Consider the following 17,131-nt stretch of genomic DNA (forward strand, 5'->3'; position numbering starts at 1 on the left):
TCAGTCATGACAGAGGCATTTCAAGTTGTGTATATCGATAAACAATGAAAGACACAAGCAAATGCGGTTTGCGCCCGGTATGCTCTAAAAATATACATCGATGCCTTGGGACCATTGGACATAATGGAGATGGAGACTTTTGAATTTAAAATAGAAGTCATCTTCAACTTGCCCTCTGTAGGCTATGGGGTGCATCCTCAAAGTAGCTACCATGAGAGGGGACATGTGCTAAAACACAAGGTGACGTTCAAGAATCTGCAGATCTGTTTAGCTGTCTAAGAAGCTATCCCTAGAACTTTCAATCGCCACTCGGTTTTTCATCCAATCCTTAATCTTCCCAAAATCACGGCACTTTTTGAAGACCGAGAAGTCGATGCGCAGTGCATCGGAAGCATGGCCTGGCGCAGCTTCCATCACAAAGTACGGCGTGACATCGGCCTGGCACATCATGTCCAAACGAACCACCTCAATGCAGTGATCTGGAGATAGGAATATTAGCTATTTGATACGACATCCACCACGTGGCCCGGGAAGAGCCTGACTTACCCAGATGATTCCGCCGGACTTCTTTAGTAGCTCTCAAGATCTCCGGCAATCGCCCGGCCTGTCGATACTCGTCCTCGTAGGAGGCCTGACGGAGAAGGTTCTGCATGGAAATCCTATAAGCCTTTCGAACTTCTACCATATCATTCGACAATCAGTGAGAACTCACCAAACAGTGAAGCTGATGAAAGCCCCACGATTGTGCTGCCACTCCACCGCCGAACTCCGGGGCCGTATGGTGCCAGGGGTCTGAGCTAGATTTGTTCAGGAGGTGAAGCTTGTCGCTGGCCACATTGAAGGCGTTGCCGTCTGCGATCTCTTCCCAACGGGCATCGATCTCGGGTGTCGGCGTACCACGGTAGGGAGACGGTTGTAGAAACTCTCCCTGGAGCGTCTCGTCGTGATACGTGACGGCTTCCAGCGCTGGTGCTGCACGTTGGTGGCCACTGGTTAGTGATTGATCTAGGAAGGCGCCTATTACTACACCTTTGGCGCGCAAAACTGAAGAGGTCTGGACTGGATCTTACAATAAGGAAATAACCTCCGGGTGCAAGTTGCATCTGATGGCTCGTGGTACCAACTGAGGATGAACAGTGTCGAGGAAGATAACAGCATGGCCGTCTGGAGAACCCAGCTCCAGTTCATACGAAGGCATGCGCTTCCCCCTCTCCGTCCGTTGGTTCCAGATATGGCGCTACGGGCATATCCATCGAGCTCCTCACTCTGTAGAAACCCTTCGGCTTCATCAAGCTCAGTCGAACGAGATTTGGAAGGCCAATTCCACATTCTGCTGCTCGAAGTTGTGTAGTGAGTGTTTTCGTTGAATCTGAATACCGTGATGGTGCATGCCTTAACCTCTTTCTGCCCTCCAATTTCGGAGTTGACCTTGAAACGGGACTCGAACTTCGGCGTGGTGGCCGAGGACCGGCAATTCCAGATGCATACGCATCAGCGATACCCCGCCAAAGTTACCCTAACAGAGACCACGGATCTTGGCGGTATTACTGGGAGTAATCATGCATAGACGCAACTTAGAGCGCGGGCTTGGGAGGATCAAACTGCCCAGATAAGCGGAGTAAGCGTGCATATGCTGTCAGACATTCCCTGCCCGGAGAGGGGTTACAGGCTACACGCAAAGTCGATACGAGAAGCGAGGTGGACCAAAAATTGTCAAGTCTTCAGTACTGATTTTGGAGCTGATTATGTTCAGCGCGGACTCACTATACCCGCTCATATTTGGTGACTGGACCCGTGTTTAGTGTCCCTGACTGATAGACACGGTGTTCCCCAGACGCACACACGGGCTCATGAAATACTCTAACTCCTCGGAGGCGGAGGGAAATGGCTCAATGTAAATGCATGAAAAACTAGTTCGAGATAAAGAGTGGCATTGCTCTACGTAGCCTGTTGACAGCCTAGGTTTCTGGAGCTGTCATCGTGGGAAGAATGAGCCAAGTATATAACCAAACCCCTGAACCTTTCTCACTTCATCATGCAGCTTAACTCTGGGACAGAGGCTTCTATAGCCTACTGAGCATCCACCACCACCTCCGTAGATGCAACAGTGGGGGCTACGGTGGGAGCGTCGGTCTCTTCCTGATCGTCTCCGTACCAGGACCAGATGAAGGAGCCGATGGGAGCACGTGCCTGTGGCATGCAAGTCAGTAGCGTGTAATGCAAGCGCGCAAGCGTATAGACATGGGCGGCTTACCTTGTTGGCTTTGGCCCTCTTCATGACCGCTCCGTCCGCGGCCGCCTCGGTGGGAGCCTCGTTCTCCTCCTGGTCGTCACCATACCACGACCAGATGAAGGAGCCAATGGGAGCACGAGCCTGGATGCCCGGATTAGTAACCAGGTTTACAGAATCGCGGATCTTGTCTCACCTTCTTGCCCGTGGACCGCTTCATGACCATGCCAGCATCGGCGGCCTCCTCGGTGACGGCTTCATTCTCCTCTTGGTCATCTCCATACCAGGACCAGATGAAGGACCCGATCGGGGCACGAGACTTGATGTCGGTAGACTTGGCCACCACGGGGGCTGCTGTGGCCGACGTGGCAAGGCCGACCGCCGCGACAAGGTAAGAGGAGAACTTCATGTTTTCTGACCACGGGAGAGTTTAAAGTGCTGAGGAAGGCTAGCAAAGTGGAAGAGATAGACTGCTATCAAGTCGTGAGTATGACCTCCTCTTGCAGTTTCAGTTACTAGAGTAGACGCTCGTGGTATAAGGGATGCTGGGCTTTATGGGAATTATAACACTGCTTTAAATTCTAACAGAATTGGATTTGCATGAACAGTATATCCATTGAGTGGTACCGTCGGAGCTCAAAGGCCGGACTGTTGTTCATCTATACCTGTCACCCTCGGTCTTCGCATCCCTGTCGTAATCAAGCGTTGATGCACGATTACTGTAAGACACACACACATCACGGGAAAGTGGCTGGGCTCATGGCAAGGTCCGATATGCACGGGATCCAAGTAATGCTGATATTACGACGTGCGAGGTATGCCGTTGGCTGGATATCTTCATTCAACAGACAGCTCTCTACTCCTCCCCTTTCCCAAGAACCCATCCCGTGCCCATCTTCCCATCCCTCGTTTAGCTTCTGCGACACGAAGTCAGTTATTAGATCTTCCCATGGCCTCATTTGTCTTGGGCAGAAAAATGGGACACACAAAGAATGACTGCCAATATGAGAAAGTTTCTTCCGAGGACAGCATGTCTGGCGATGAAGCCGAGGGTTTCCTCGGTGGGATGAAGCATATCTCGACCTCGTCTGTCTCTAGGCGGTTCAAAATCATCACAGGTCTCCTGCTTGTCTGTTCTGGATTGTTGAATCTGTCCCTGCTGGCCTTCATTGCTCATCAGTGGTCCCATCGGGGCCCATCAAACCCGATATTCCCACAGTCCATCTATTGTAAGTTCTCCGCGCACGTATCACTACGTGAGAAGAATGTCAGCGACTTGTTGCTTACCAGAACATGGTACGATTCTAGCACCTGCCCAAGAAGCACTGCGCTACAAGTCCCAGCTGTTCAGCAGCGGCTTCGGCGCAGAAAAGACCATCTACATGGGCAACTCCACCGCCGCGGACGAGGCGTGGTACAAGCTGTACCCGAGGACGGTGGTGCGGATCCCGCGGTCATCGGCGGACCAGCTCGTCAACAAGACGATCCCTATCGCGGGCGACGAGGACCACTTCCCCGTCCTCATCAGCGTCTTTCACGAGATGCACTGCCTCGACTCGATCCGCCACCTCTACTACGGCCACACCGAGGGCTTCGCCGAGGATCCGATCATCAACAAGGCCATCCTAGCGCCCGGGCACATCGACCACTGCTTCGACTCGCTGCGGCAGACCCTCATGTGCGGCGCGGATATCTCGCCCGTGCCTTACATGTGGGTCGAATCCAGGGGGAAAGGCCATGGGATCGCTGGGCGTCCCGCACACTTGCAGAGGTAATTGCAAATGATGCATACCCCGTCAACATCTTACCGATCCATGGGCGACACTAACACGATCGCAGACTATGATGCCCTTATGGAATGGGCCATGCGGCCAGAACATGACATTGGCAACTGGGACGAGTCCATTAAGCCTAGCTCTATGATTTGAATCGCGCATCTGGTCTATACCATGCCTGATATTTAGCTAGAGGAATGAGAAAGCAGAATACTACTTACCCTACATGCACAATGCTGCTACAAGGCTCCTAGACTATTCGTTGCCCAAAAAAACATGCTTAGACGTTTTGCTTGAGTGTATTCCCGGGGCAATAATACATGAGTGATTTGAAAGACTGGCCATGTTTAACCTTGTGGTCCATGTGTCCAGGCCACTGGAGTGTGTGCGGGCATATTGTCCCACGTGTGCCGAGCGCGACAGAGGGAAATGGGAACGTGGTCCGGACTGGTGTAGTCAGCCATGCATGCTCACCGACGGAGAGTAATCATGCTTCAGCCCATGCTCGCTTACATGAAAAGTGGAACACTGCTTGACCTACGCGCCCAAGTAAGACTCTACCCATCTATCCTGTCCGTCTGAGGATGATTTCTGCTGGTTACTCTCGATCCAAGGGCTGTCCTGGTCAAAGGGTGTGATTGAGAGAACGTCGAAGTCCATGATACAATCGTCAACCCCCTTCTAAAACCATTTGCCTTCTGTTTCAACCACCCTTCAGCTTCCAATTCATCCTCGCCTGTGGCAAGATGTGGCCTGCAAAATTGTATTCCAGAATACCGTCGAAAGATGAAGACCAGCCTGGCTTGAGAGAACAACTACACAATCCGGAGGCTTTGATCGACAGGATCCGTGCATCACCCAAGTCATCTGTCGTTCAAATGCTTGAACTGGCCCTCAGGATATTCGGAACTCTTTTCGCCTTCGTCACCTTCTTGCTTCTGGGGTACTGGATGATCAAAGCAAGTCCCCAGGAGGTCTCCCACGACTGCGGCGTCTCTCCCGAGGAAGCCAGCGCCAAGGGCTGCGTTTTCGACATGCTGGCCTTCGCCTGGGTGCCCCAGCAGTGCTTCGACGCCGAGCTGAGCAGCACCTACAACACCTACGAAGACTTTGAGTTCTTCTACGAGCGGGAGAATAACAACAGTAGGATCCCGGTGGACGAGCTCAAGAAGGGCGTCAACCGCCGAGTGTACACGTCGGGAAAGTACCACCGCACCCATTGCACGTACGCCTGGCAGACGCTACAGCGGGCGGTGCTGCACGGCTACGCCCTGAGCGACAACAAGACGATGAACCAGGGGCATTTCGACCACTGCTCGTATTACTTGATCAATATCGATCACAGCTACCGGGCCAGGTTCACGATGGACTACTTGCACTGCGAGAAGTTGTCGAGCGGCAAGGCTTCTTCCCTGTGGTGAGCTGTGGAAATCCATTTTGAGATGTATTCTGTACTACTAGCAGGTCCGTCATGTCCTACCTATTCTACGTTTTGGTAGTAGTTTCAGAGTTTCGTGCGAATAAGATACACTTCTGGGGAAACCCCTTTCTCCCCATAGCTACCTCGCATGTGTTCCAACTCATAGTAGCTATTCCCCGAGAATGAAAGCCCACGATGGAATGGTTGCTGATAAGCCCATACTACTAGGTGTGGGGCACCGTTGATACTACATGGTGCTATGTAGCGTGATTACTCTGCATATCAGGCATGCAAGCTTACACTCTTGGTGTATGCACCCCTGTCTTTGCTTACCTCCCTGCGTGTTTAGATAATCAAGCCTCAAGTTCATCCTCCTAATGTCTTTCCGAGTTCGTCCTATCCCCCCCCAGGGTCCAGGCGTTCTTGCTGTCACGGCGAGATCAAAGTCTTTTGAGAATGGCATTTGATTCCATCGCGGTGCTGCCTCGCTATGCCTTGAGCAACGAAAGGCGAGATACTCGCTCGAGCAGGGCGCTCAACACTCTGACGGCTGTCCTTCTCATCGCGCAATCCGTCTGCATTTTACAGCTTTGGTCCATGGTCTCAAGTTGCACCACGGCGCCAACGCCACAAGGTGCAACCTTGATAGAGAGACGATGGCAGCGAGACACGACATACATGTCTCTGGACCACCGGTACGATGACCTCTGGAACGAGACGGGTCAGTCGGCTTTGGTGTTTGATGAGAACAAAAACGTCGTGCAGATTACCATGTACGTATCGAGAACCTGATGTCCAGAATTTGAAAGAATGACTTGGACTGACCTCCATGCAGGTTTCATCAACTGCACTGTTTGGCCTCGTTGAGGAAAGCCCTACAGAACGCGAAAGCCGGGATGGATATTGGCATGGACCATCGAGCCAACACTCACTGGCCACATTGCTTGCATTTCTTGAGAGAGGTAAAACACCAAGATACTCCAAAGCTCTCAAAACACCTCTTCTGACTCAATAGGCTGTGCTTTGCAATGCGGATGGAACGCTCGAACGGCCAGGGTACTACGCCAATGGTACTGGACGGACCTTTATCAATGGGTATGGGGACATGCGGTATTGTCGGTCATCTACGGAACTGTATACGCTCAGAGCGTCCAACCGGTTGTATGAGAGTGATGGCATATTGGCATCGTCGGGCGAGTCAAGGTAAACCACTTCAATTGAGACCATATACCGGACAATGTGCAGAGAAGAACCCTCATTCGTTCTGACGAGCAACACTTCGGCGTTTCGCGCCACCGTTCTGGCAGTCAATCGTAGCGAGGGGTAGAAGTTCCCAATCCAGTGAACAGTAGCGGCACCCAACCCAGCCCGCTAAATCCGGGCAACGGCAGTGCCAGATTCGTGCAGCGATAGCGCTAAATTTGGACGACAAGACCTGTTAAACTCGGTCACCACCAATCCAGCCCACTGCATCCAGCCAACAGCGCCCGCTCAGCCAAAGGTATTAGTTCAAGGTATTAGTTGACAGCGCTCTGGTTTTGGTCGATCTGCATGTTGGCAATGCGACGATTTGAAGTTTATGCATTCCTGTCCCGATGCAGAAGTCTCGTCATGTGCCTGCCGGCGCTTGTCAAGATTTGCCAGCTACTGGCTGGATTCGACCCAAGATGCAAGGTGAATAGAAGCACTGGGCATACGATTCAAGTCCCTCTGCGGTTGCTAATACAAGCTGTAAGGGACCCTCTTCTGCAGGCGCCGGACATAGTCGTCGACGCAAAGCTCTCTCTGCGCCAGCTCTGGCAATTCCTTACCGGCCCTTGCAGGCACCCATTGTCGTCGCCAACTCGCCCGATCTCCCTCCTGGGTTACAACCTACAGAAGACGAAGATTTCGAAGTGACCCATTGTGGGCGAGATCTTGACAGGGTCTTCAACGGCGGGGCCCACTAGGGCCCAGGTACCAACGCGGCCAGTGCACTGTAACCGTAATTGGACTCGCCGCATGGCTACGGAATACAGCGACCTGGGATACCACCTCACCCGAAAAAGCAGCGGTCCAAGCGGCTTCTTCATTGCCCTTCACTTGGCCTTTCAACTCCACCGAGATATCGGACGCCCCATGCTGGATGTCACGAAGCCAACAGGTAGCCAGAGGCCCAAGAGTGATTGCATGGCCTGTAGTCCGTAGGCTGTTCCCATCAGCGGCTAAGCACTTGCGCCCAGCTCGCAAGCTTGAGAGGAAGCGCCGGAAACGAGACAGTCGCCTTTTCCCGTCGGAACCCAGACTCGAGCCGGACACCGCGCTCGGTGGCCAATACAGACACTTGGGTGCAGTGATCCTGGAACTATCCCGATCCAATTGTTCAAGATTGCGTTCTCAGGGTGGGGAGATGCAGTTGGTTATCAATTAGCTTTGACCGTACACAAGGTACTAAAGTCAGTTTCTGCTCGGACAGATGGGCCTGGCGAATAGCATCCCAACTTGATCGCGTACCAAGCCGTGTATTCGATCCTCCGCAACCTGAATGGCATCTTACTACCGACATGCACTTTTCATAGTAATATCCAGGATCCCAGCACTGCGCATCCTCTCAGGAGCAATTGACCAGGCGATACCGAGCCGCTGCTGAGAGGTGTTCGAGAAACAAAACTCGGAAGCGCATCAAGGGTCAAAAGGCAGTTCGTCTCACTCGGCGAAGCTCATCCACGTGGCTTGCCATATCTGCTCCTACGAGACGTATGCTCCGAATGTAGCATTCTTCAAGATCGGATGTTACCCGATGCCGTTCAATGACTCGGACCGAGTGTCCACATTAAGAAGAAAGCGTTCGCATCGTGGGATACATGCGGGCAGCGCGTGAGGTTTATTTTGGTATCGCAAAAGCACGACGCTTCCGAGCCGCGCGAACAAGAAGACGGGACATGTTTAAAGCAGCCAAGAACCACGCGCCTTAAGGCCTTATTCCACTTCCTTGATCTCAAGGCGCTGGATTCCTTGTTTTCCCGGGCCCCGAGCGGCTGGGGGGCGCCTCGAGTCATGCTCGGTCAAGGTGTAACATGATCTGCGGTGCATCGCCGTAGCGCGGGGAGACATTGCCAGGCTTTCGGCGGTGCCAGGGGAACGATTGCAACCATCGCAGGAGCACCCTGTACATAAGGCGGTTTATCTTTCGTTCCTTTGCGCTGGCGCCGGGGCCCTGACCGCCCGCAGCCATGCAATCTCATACATACATAGGTAGATGCTTCTCCGCATCGCCCGCAGTGGTCTTGACTCCTGGCCTCCTCCATAGCTTCGATATGCCGTTTCGTATGAGTGAGCTCATCGCGGTCCTGGACTCATCCGATATCTCTTGACTCTATCCCCGAGTCACTGGCCCGCCACGCAAACTTGTAGCTGCCCAAGGCTCACCCCCTTCCCAACCGATCTCGACCATCCCGCCGCCATCTGTGCCAGACTGACAAGGCAGCGGGACAGAAGACCCCGATCCGACCTGCCAGAGCGTCGATCTGGGTGCTTGTTGCCGGGCAGCCGGTAATCGAAATTCCCACGGGCCATGTCACCCATCAAATTGGCTGTCGCGATCCCGACCATGATCGGATCGATCCTTTCTCTGCTGGCCACCTCGGTCGCCCTCATCGCACATTTCGTCGCGCCCCCGGGGAGGCATTTCCGCCACGCCCTGATCCTCAACCTCCTGATTGCTGGTACGCAACTGCTTGATCCCGAGTCATGTTGTTGTTGATGATGCAATGTACTCACTGACTTCGTGCTGTTATCAGACGGCATGAATTCGATGAACAACTCGATATCGGGTGTCATCACGATGCTCAACTACCAAAAGCCGGAGCCGCTGTCCCCGGGCGTGGCGTGCACCATCAACGCCTTCGTGGGCCAGTTCTCGGTCCAGGCCGTCGACTTCAACATCCTGATCATGTCCGTCATGGTCCTCTTGATGCTGCGGACCCGTAAACTCTCGACAGAGCCGTCGCGTCCCACGATACTACTCATCTGCGCACTAGCTTGGGTTCCGTCCGTCATCACCAGTATGTCCCACCACCATGGTTCTTCACTCTTGCCTGTATCTAACCTTTGCCGAAAGGCTCAACTGGACTGGCCCTGGATGCCTATGGCCCAGTCAGTGGCAACTGGTGCTGGATCAAGCCGCAAGAGGCGTCTCTTCGTTATGCACTCACCCATAGCTGGCGCATGGCCATCTTCCTGGCCACCCTCGTCATATATACGTACATCTACATTCATCTCAAGCGTACCTTTAACAGCTTTGTGCTGAGCACATCGAATATCACCACCCATTCCCTTGCACCGATCGTGCCCGCAGGGGGCAAGGCCAACGACAATCCGGACACCACCGAGACCAGCGACATCATCGTTAAGAGAACGTTCCACGTAGACGGCGGGGTCAGCTGGCCGGATCCTACTGCCCCGGGAGTCTTTGCCAGCGCCACCAGCGGAAGTGCCATACCTCTGCATGATCTCCCGCCGGCGAAAATGTCTCATGGTGCCGCCGCCACCGCCCGCATGTCCCGGATCGACCACGACCGCCACGTCCACGGCGGTGCCCGCCATGCGTCCAATAGCAACCTTCGAAGGATGCTCTTGCTGAACGGCTATCCAGTCCTGTACATTGTCCTCTGGATACCGGGCATCGCGACGAGACTGGTGGAGGCGGTGCGCGGGTCTTCCCCTGTGTGGCTCGTGGTGATGCAGGCGTCGACGCAATACGTCGGCCTGGCGAACGCGATAACGTACAGCTGGAACGAGAAGATGACGGAGAGGATCAAACGGCTGTTAAGGTGAGATTGGTGTACCAGGGAAACTTACTGACTTGTAATTTAATCTGTTTTAGCTGGAACAATTTCATGCGGGCGTGGCAGAGATTCAGCAGGAGGTGTAATATCAGGAATATCATAATAAAGGACATCATAAGACTTATTCCTTATCTGGCGGTTGGTGTAATCGTTGACTCGAGCCGCCGGCTGTTTGCTTCTGTTACGGCGTTGCCCGTAGGGAATTCCTCCAACCTATATCACGCTTCCTCGAGTCTTTCTTTCGTGGCTTTACCTCCTCTTTCGGGGGTTTTCCTAACTTACCGTCGTATCGAGTCCTCCTGGATTGATTCGCTCCTTAAGGGTCTTTAGAGTAGATGAGTCCACCTCCTGGTGTTGAACACTAATATGACATCCTCATCGTATCACAATTCCTCGCGTGTCACGATCTAGTTTCGGGACGCATTCTCGGTTTCGTCGATGGTGTGGCATTCGAGAATCAGTTCCAAGACGCTGTGGTGGTCGCTCTCAAGGCATCAATAATCGAACTTGTATGCTTTTTCAGCCCAACCCGGGCGTCACTACGTTGCCGTTGCAAGCCCCCTCGTCTAAAAAGTGCGCCTGTGGGATGGTACCCGCTCCTACAGAAAGCATGCATGCAGACATTCCTGTCACCCAAGGCCCCACCCCCGAGTTCGTGTATATCCTGGTTGGTGTTGACCAGTAGCAAGTGACGAAGCCCCGATTCGGCACTGTTTGCCTGTTCGGGAAACCATGGTTGCAAGCATTCTCTAGTCAGGAGCCACACGTGGTGTTACTGTAACACTTAATAGTACGAGAGGGATGTCTCTGCGTTTCTCGAGACGGATAAAAGCAGCGTGGATGGACCGAGGGGCCAAGCGATTCGATGCGGCCGGCTCCGTCGCGAGACACGCTGTTGATAGACGACCCCAGGCGGCTTCCTATCACAGTAGCACTTATTCTGACTGCTGGACCGTGTGATGGCTGATGAAACGGGGAAACCGGCTTTTGACTTAAGAGCACCTTCGTATCCAGAAAACCCCTTCTATCCTCACAGGGCACCCAATCTTCTGGCATCTGGCACGCTGCCTCACCGGGCGAGTCACTTTTGTTATCATTCGACAAGACACACAAACATCCAACTCGCTTCTTCGCATTCCCTGCAACCACCAGACTTTTCATCATGTCCATTTGGCGTATGGTCCGGGGACTCATCAAGTGAATCTTCCCCCAACTCAACACCGAAAGAGTCGGCATAACACTTGGCCACGCAGTGTTGAACACCCCCATGCCGATTCTGATTCCTGTCCTCCACGTCGGCAAGGCCGCGACATTTGTCCTCAAGAGGATTCCCGTCATAAGGGAAGTCAAGATCACCGGATTACCCTACATAGGTCAGCACCGAGTTTGCGATGCGATGTTCCCATCTGGGCTTTCAGGCTAACACCGCTGCTTGCAGGACCGATCCTGGTGGGCGTACAAACAGCCCTGGCTGCCCGAGCAGCGCTCGACTCGGCCAAGCACACTATGAACCAATTCGCAGGGGGCCTGGTGACAATCCACGGCCCCATGCCGCTGGAGAGTGCCGAGACCGCAGTGACGGCTGCTGGAGAGCATTTTCTGGGAAGGGGATCGGCAGCAATCTCCGGGATTGGTACGGGTGCCGGCCTTTCTAGGGGCCCAGGCCAAAGGGCTGGGGGAGCACATCGAGAAATCAAAAGGCGCATCCAATCAAGCTGCAACACAAAGGCATGTGGCGCTTTTCGGTGGGATCTCGCAATCAAATGCGTGGCCATGATGGGAGGTGGCTAGGAATTACCTCTGACGAATTCTTTTTTTCTTCTTTTTCCCCCAAATATCTAGTCGGTGCAGTGAGCTTACGTGGCAGAGCACTAGCTACCATATCACTGTTCCTTGCTGAAATTGCAGCTCCCTGCTGAGGATGTCAGCCACTTCCCGTGCCATGTCCGACTTCTTCCCTAGAAACCACAAGCCCCTAATACACCGCTGTGCACGTCGTATCGTCTCTGCTAACCCGTCGCCGCCGGTTTCCATCACCGCATACTGTCGGTATTGATCCGCTTTCGTGAGAAGCATCACGGATGCCTTCGAGAATGCCTGAATCAAAATGACTGTCCAGGGATCTGTGAGAATGGTCCCTTCATTGACCGAAGGGTGGAAGTCGGGGAGCTGGGGTTCTGTCGGTTGGCCATCCCCGCATGGGGTCGCAACTCTGGCTAGGTCCGACACCTCTTTGGCGCTGGTCTCTTCAATTCTCATCACAGTGCTGCTGCTCAGTCGCTGGTCCATCCCTTCCCTGGTCCCAAGTTCTTGCTCGTCAATGGTGCTTATGAGCTCAGCTAGGAGCATAGCCGCTAAATGCCAGTGCCCCGAGATGCACACGAACCAACTCCGTATCCGCCCTGGCACACAGCCAAAGTCCCGCACCAGGTCGCGGAAAAGCTGCCCGTACGTGGTATTCCAGTAGACGTACAAGGACAGGGCACTGCGAACGATGTCTTCCAGTTTTTGTCCCTGTTGACCTCGTCGTAGCGAGTTTTGTAGCCAGGAAACGTGTCGATACAAAAGCACCTTGACTGGACCGGACTTGGTGACGGTTTCGGCCAGTTTATCGTATGAGCATGGCCATAGAGGCTGCTGGGCAGGGCAGTCCAGGCTGTCCTGGGCAAAGAGGTCTATATTCCAGTGGGGATTGTCTGCTTCTTCGACTCGGCTGTCTCGGTGCTGGCAATCCTGGTCTGACACAGTCAGGGGCCGACGATGCATAGAAGAAGAGACTGTGTCAAACATGACGGCAAGCCAGTATAGCAGCCCAAGGGAAGTCTCATCGTCTTCACTCATTGGCTGAAAAGGTTTCGCCGCTCCATCACCGTGATATGGCCGAACAACCCCTTTCGTGGCCAAGTCAAACTTGAACTTCAGCGCGTGCATCCTCGCAGCGGCTCGCTCCATATACTTGGGAGGGCCATCTTTGGAGATAACCTGCGAGATCTCATGCAGCAACGTATCTTGGTCGAACCTTCGGTCGATCCGCTCATACGTCTTGGTTCCGGCAAATTCAACCACCTCATGATCCCGATTCGACGGCTTTTGAACCAGGCCAAGGATGGCTTCGGCACAGGCAAGTCGAAATGAGTCGACGCCAGTCATTTCTTGGAGCGCCTGTTCTGCCTGTGTCCAAAAGTGCCATTGGATTTCCCGATCAAACTCGCCGGTCAGTCCTCCCAAACTGTCTTCGGCCAACTCGTCGTTCGACTTGGACGGTGGAGGCCAGTATTGGTCATGTTGCCGGCGGCTTCCCCGAGCCCACTGGGTAGCAAATGCCATGATGGCTAGGTGCAATGCTCGACTGCATGCACGGTCCTCCGACGCGCTCAGCCGCACCAACTTGGCCCCCTTGGCCGCTTCTTCCAGTTTCAAGGTGCGATGGTAGAGACGATTGGACCAGGACGATCCCCATTCTGCGAGCTCGACTCTGTGAGGCCGAAAAGGCGCAGGACTTGATTGGTACGGACAGGTCAACTCCGTCAGCCAGCATGAGAGGTTATGCTCAAGGACATCGTGGTATATCCGGAGCAGGTTGGTCGAGATCAAGCTCTCGTTGGCATGTTTTGCAATCCTGTGGTTTGTTGAGAATGGCGAAGGCGAGTGGAGTCGTCTTCGCCAAGTGGAAGGGGATATGCGGCGTCGCTTCAATGACGCACGCCCACAGGGGTCCGTTCTTTCGTCCGCGATTGTCGAGGTGAAGGGATTTTGAGTAGTTGGACTGTATGTGGTGTCCGACCAGCTAGATGTGTCGGTTCCCCAATGCAGTTGACTCTGTTCTTGGTTTGGGAAGCCGAAGTTGCCCAACAACGCGGAATCTGGGAACTGCCTTGCACCATCGGCATTGGGACTCTCCGTCATCGAAAATGCGGTTTGCGGTTCATAACCCGAGAGACCGGCGATCTCCCCCCACTCGTTCCATAACAGATTCTCTTCCGCTTGTTGGCCAAGCAGAACCGCGTCGCAGCTTGCGGCATTACTTGCAACGGCTTGCAATTCGTCGGCCAGTATGTCATGGCTGAGACGGGCTGGGCCAAATAGGCCCCCCGTAAAGGAATCTGTGAAGCCAAAGCCGTAGTCGGGAGAAGTGGGCCGGGTGGCGATTCGGCGACTCGTCGAATCCCGCCTCTGGCGTTTAGTTGGAGATAAGTCATCGAGATCAGGGCTTCCGTACGATTCTGCCTCCAACGCTCTCCTGATCCGCATCTGGGTCCAGGCCCAGTTGGTTGTGCACTCCTTCTTGGTTCTGGCACAGTAGGAGCATGGCCGAGTCTTGGGGGCTGTAGATGGTTAGGTGGGAGATCTGGCAGCATCGGATGCGTAGCACAAACCTGGTCGGGGCGATTCCGTCAAAAACGCCATGTTGGTAGCTTCAGAGTCCTCCAATGCGAGGGCATCACAGGCCCGTTTGGACCTCCGGCATTGGTCGCACGAATGACCTTGTCGTCGCATTGCTGCACGATGAGTAACAGAAGAGGTGCTGGAGCAGGGGGCAATACAGCTGGGATATGTGTGCCGATATTGTGATGAGAAAAAGGATGCAAGTAGGGACACTTGGGAAATGGGAGACCCAGGTGATCAGGCAGCCCCAGCTGCGAGTGTGCATGGAGTACGTACGGATCTCTCGGTCTGGCTGCCTAGAATGCCAAGATCATCAAGAGATTTGTCGCATCTTCTTCCAGCGAGCAGCAGGGCGTGGGTATGAGAGCTTGCCATCCAGGGGGTTGACAGCACAACTCCGCTTCCCCGGATTGCTCCACCTCCCCGCACTGTCAAAACCGTACGCCTCTGTCGGGGTGCCCAGATAAACCTGCCAAGCCGCAAGAGGGTTACATCGTGTCGGGGTAGTTTCAGGCCCATTTGCGTCATCTGCCACTCTGCGTGGTTCCCGCCGTGTTGCTGCTCTTTCCTGGCTTTACTCAATCTGCTCCTCCGAAGTGGTCGCGTCTCTCATTGAGTGGCGACGACAAGACGTCGAAACAGTGTTCATGCCGCCAGGACCAAGTGGGACTTGGCTGTGTGGCGAGCAACCTTAATCTGATGAATGCTTCTCGGGTACTTTTATAAAGTTTGGTCAATGCAATGCATAGGCTCACACCGTTGTAGCGGAACTCAAATCCTTCGATGTATCTCACTCTCTGGCCAAGTGATGCGAATGGGTAAGGGGTCTCGTTGTGCATGCGGCCATAGTCAACAGGAGGTCGTGTTCAGGATCTACCTCGTGTGGGCCGACTCTATGTTGCTACTAATACTACCTACTTCCCTTCCTTGAGCGCCTTGTATGTCTCGGTTTCCACCTGCGTCCAAAGCCCCAGGACCGCCGGATCGGCAAAGGGCAGGATCTGGGTACACACCATGCCGGCAACACCGTTCTCGCGATCGCACCACCACCACGTGTTGGCGAGTCCTGCCCAGTGGCCAGTCCCTGTAGAGCGGCCCGTTGCCCCACCGTTGCTCTGCATGAACGTCAGACCCCAGCCCTGGGGAGGCTTCCCTTCCACCGGGTACAGGTCCGGCACGGGGTTGGTCAACTCGGGCACCGCGGCTGGGATGCCTTGCCTGCCAAGACCGGGAAATTCGGGGACTTGGTTGCGGAACATCTCCTCGACTGTGTCTTTGCTAAGGATCTTCGCGCCGGGCCGAGGACAGGTCCCGTCATTGAGGAGCATGGCCAGGATCTCTACCGAGCGGGCTGTGTTAGGTTCTGACTTGGCTCGTCGTGCATTGTCGAGGGCTACTTACTGCAGTACTCTTGCGGCTTGCCAAATATGCCAGCGCCGCCGCTGTTGAAGACCTGGCTTTTTTTGAGTCTCGTCGTCCAGGTCGATATCCAGAACGGTCCGGAGAAGGTGATGTCGGGTCGTCAAGCTGCCGTCCTTGCCGCGGGCGTGCATGTGCGCGAGACGGGACCGCATCTCCTTGGTCGGGATCATGGTCATTTCCCTGATCTCAAGAGGAGCGAAAACGTGTTTCTGCAGGTAGTCGTTGAGAGAGAGGCCGGTAGACCGTTCGAGCGCTATTCCCGCCCAGTCCACACCGGTCTGGATTAGTTGTGATTGTCAGCAAACATCGAACAGTGTGGGATTTCCATCAAGGCCAAGCTCACCCCGTATTCCCAGCCCTCGCCTGGTTGAAAGAGCAAGGGCATCTTGACATCTTCGAACTTCGATGGAAACACATTCACGCCCGCTGCGAGGCACCAGTCTCGCAACCGCTCGTTGAAAAACGCGTAACCGAACCCGGCCGTGTGGTTGAGCAGCATGCGCAGAGTGATGCCGACCTTCTTGTCCTCGAAGCGCCATGTCGTTTCTGGTGTCCTGCCTGGCGCGCTTGGCCTGCTCCCACTGTCCAATCGCAAGATCTTGATGGTCTTGAACTCCGGACACAGTTCCTCGATCTGGTGCGCGTCATCCAGCCGCAGCTTGCCCTGCTCTACCAGTTGCATGACGGCAATGCCGGTGAGCAGCTTGGTGCAGGAGGCCATGTAGTAGATGCTGTCGAGAGACATGGCCTCCTTGGAATCGACGCCGCGTCTGCCTGCCGCCTTTATGAACAGCTCCTCTCCATCCTTGCCAACGACGACGACAGTTGTTCCCGGTATGCCAGAAGTGGAGTCTTTGCAGCTATCGTCGACGATGCTGCCGAGGCGTTCCAGGCTCGCGGCGCTGAAAGGCATGATGATGTGTGGCGGTATTAAACTGACAAGGAAGATGATAAAAACGGGGAAGGCTTCGAGTAGAATCGCCGTGTGCGTTCGTCCGTAGTGGTGCCCCACTAGCGGTGCCTCGATGTTGTAGGTACTGGGTATCGTCGCAGCATACCCCCAGTTCCGGGG

General features: G+C 54.3%; 9 protein-coding genes across 9 annotated transcripts; 5 read left to right on the forward strand and 4 right to left on the reverse strand.

Annotated features, from left to right (window-relative positions):
• Positions 1 to 267: 267 nt before the first annotated feature.
• Positions 268 to 1,329, reverse strand: PG997_014140 (uncharacterized protein; the record flags this gene model as incomplete). The annotated part of the gene is made up of 4 exons (XM_066818454.1): positions 268 to 479; positions 547 to 646; positions 713 to 1,017; positions 1,071 to 1,329. The coding sequence occupies 4 exons, from the start codon at positions 1,327 to 1,329 to the stop codon at positions 268 to 270; spliced, it is 876 nt and encodes a 291-aa protein (XP_066664146.1).
• A 741-nt stretch (positions 1,330 to 2,070) lies between these two features.
• PG997_014141 (uncharacterized protein) lies at positions 2,071 to 2,639 on the reverse strand (the record flags this gene model as incomplete). The annotated part of the gene is made up of 3 exons (XM_066818455.1): positions 2,071 to 2,190; positions 2,255 to 2,374; positions 2,427 to 2,639. The coding sequence occupies 3 exons, from the start codon at positions 2,637 to 2,639 to the stop codon at positions 2,071 to 2,073; spliced, it is 453 nt and encodes a 150-aa protein (XP_066664147.1).
• Positions 2,640 to 3,260: 621 nt separating this feature from the next.
• Positions 3,261 to 4,005, forward strand: PG997_014142 (uncharacterized protein; the record flags this gene model as incomplete). Its single annotated transcript, XM_066818456.1, has 2 exons — positions 3,261 to 3,459; positions 3,539 to 4,005. 2 exons carry the CDS (start codon positions 3,261 to 3,263, stop codon positions 4,003 to 4,005), a joined length of 666 nt encoding a protein of 221 aa, XP_066664148.1.
• Positions 4,006 to 4,883: 878 nt separating this feature from the next.
• PG997_014143 (uncharacterized protein) lies at positions 4,884 to 5,426 on the forward strand (the record flags this gene model as incomplete). Its single annotated transcript, XM_066818457.1, has 1 exon — positions 4,884 to 5,426. The coding sequence occupies one exon, from the start codon at positions 4,884 to 4,886 to the stop codon at positions 5,424 to 5,426; it is 543 nt and encodes a 180-aa protein (XP_066664149.1).
• Positions 5,427 to 5,881: 455 nt separating this feature from the next.
• PG997_014144 (uncharacterized protein) lies at positions 5,882 to 7,374 on the forward strand (the record flags this gene model as incomplete). Its single annotated transcript, XM_066818458.1, has 6 exons — positions 5,882 to 6,146; positions 6,191 to 6,198; positions 6,261 to 6,387; positions 6,441 to 6,586; positions 7,027 to 7,099; positions 7,178 to 7,374. The coding sequence occupies 6 exons, from the start codon at positions 5,882 to 5,884 to the stop codon at positions 7,372 to 7,374; spliced, it is 816 nt and encodes a 271-aa protein (XP_066664150.1).
• Positions 7,375 to 9,014: 1,640 nt separating this feature from the next.
• PG997_014145 (uncharacterized protein) lies at positions 9,015 to 10,240 on the forward strand (the record flags this gene model as incomplete). The annotated part of the gene is made up of 3 exons (XM_066818459.1): positions 9,015 to 9,129; positions 9,205 to 9,468; positions 9,525 to 10,240. The coding sequence occupies 3 exons, from the start codon at positions 9,015 to 9,017 to the stop codon at positions 10,238 to 10,240; spliced, it is 1,095 nt and encodes a 364-aa protein (XP_066664151.1).
• A 1,278-nt stretch (positions 10,241 to 11,518) lies between these two features.
• PG997_014146 (uncharacterized protein) lies at positions 11,519 to 12,042 on the forward strand (the record flags this gene model as incomplete). Its single annotated transcript, XM_066818460.1, has 2 exons — positions 11,519 to 11,624; positions 11,690 to 12,042. 2 exons carry the CDS (start codon positions 11,519 to 11,521, stop codon positions 12,040 to 12,042), a joined length of 459 nt encoding a protein of 152 aa, XP_066664152.1.
• An 84-nt stretch (positions 12,043 to 12,126) lies between these two features.
• Positions 12,127 to 14,658, reverse strand: PG997_014147 (uncharacterized protein; the record flags this gene model as incomplete). Its single annotated transcript, XM_066818461.1, has 2 exons — positions 12,127 to 14,576; positions 14,628 to 14,658. The coding sequence occupies 2 exons, from the start codon at positions 14,656 to 14,658 to the stop codon at positions 12,127 to 12,129; spliced, it is 2,481 nt and encodes an 826-aa protein (XP_066664153.1).
• Positions 14,659 to 15,551: 893 nt separating this feature from the next.
• On the reverse strand, positions 15,552 to 16,972 carry PG997_014148 (beta-lactamase family protein; the record flags this gene model as incomplete). The annotated part of the gene is made up of 3 exons (XM_066818462.1): positions 15,552 to 16,030; positions 16,091 to 16,337; positions 16,403 to 16,972. The coding sequence occupies 3 exons, from the start codon at positions 16,970 to 16,972 to the stop codon at positions 15,552 to 15,554; spliced, it is 1,296 nt and encodes a 431-aa protein (XP_066664154.1).
• Positions 16,973 to 17,131: the final 159 nt, after the last annotated feature.

This window comes from Apiospora hydei (genome assembly GCF_038363865.1).
Source record: "Apiospora hydei strain CBS 114990 chromosome Unknown utg000009l_segment0_segment0, whole genome shotgun sequence".
Taxonomy (NCBI): Eukaryota; Fungi; Ascomycota; class Sordariomycetes; order Amphisphaeriales; family Apiosporaceae; genus Apiospora; species Apiospora hydei.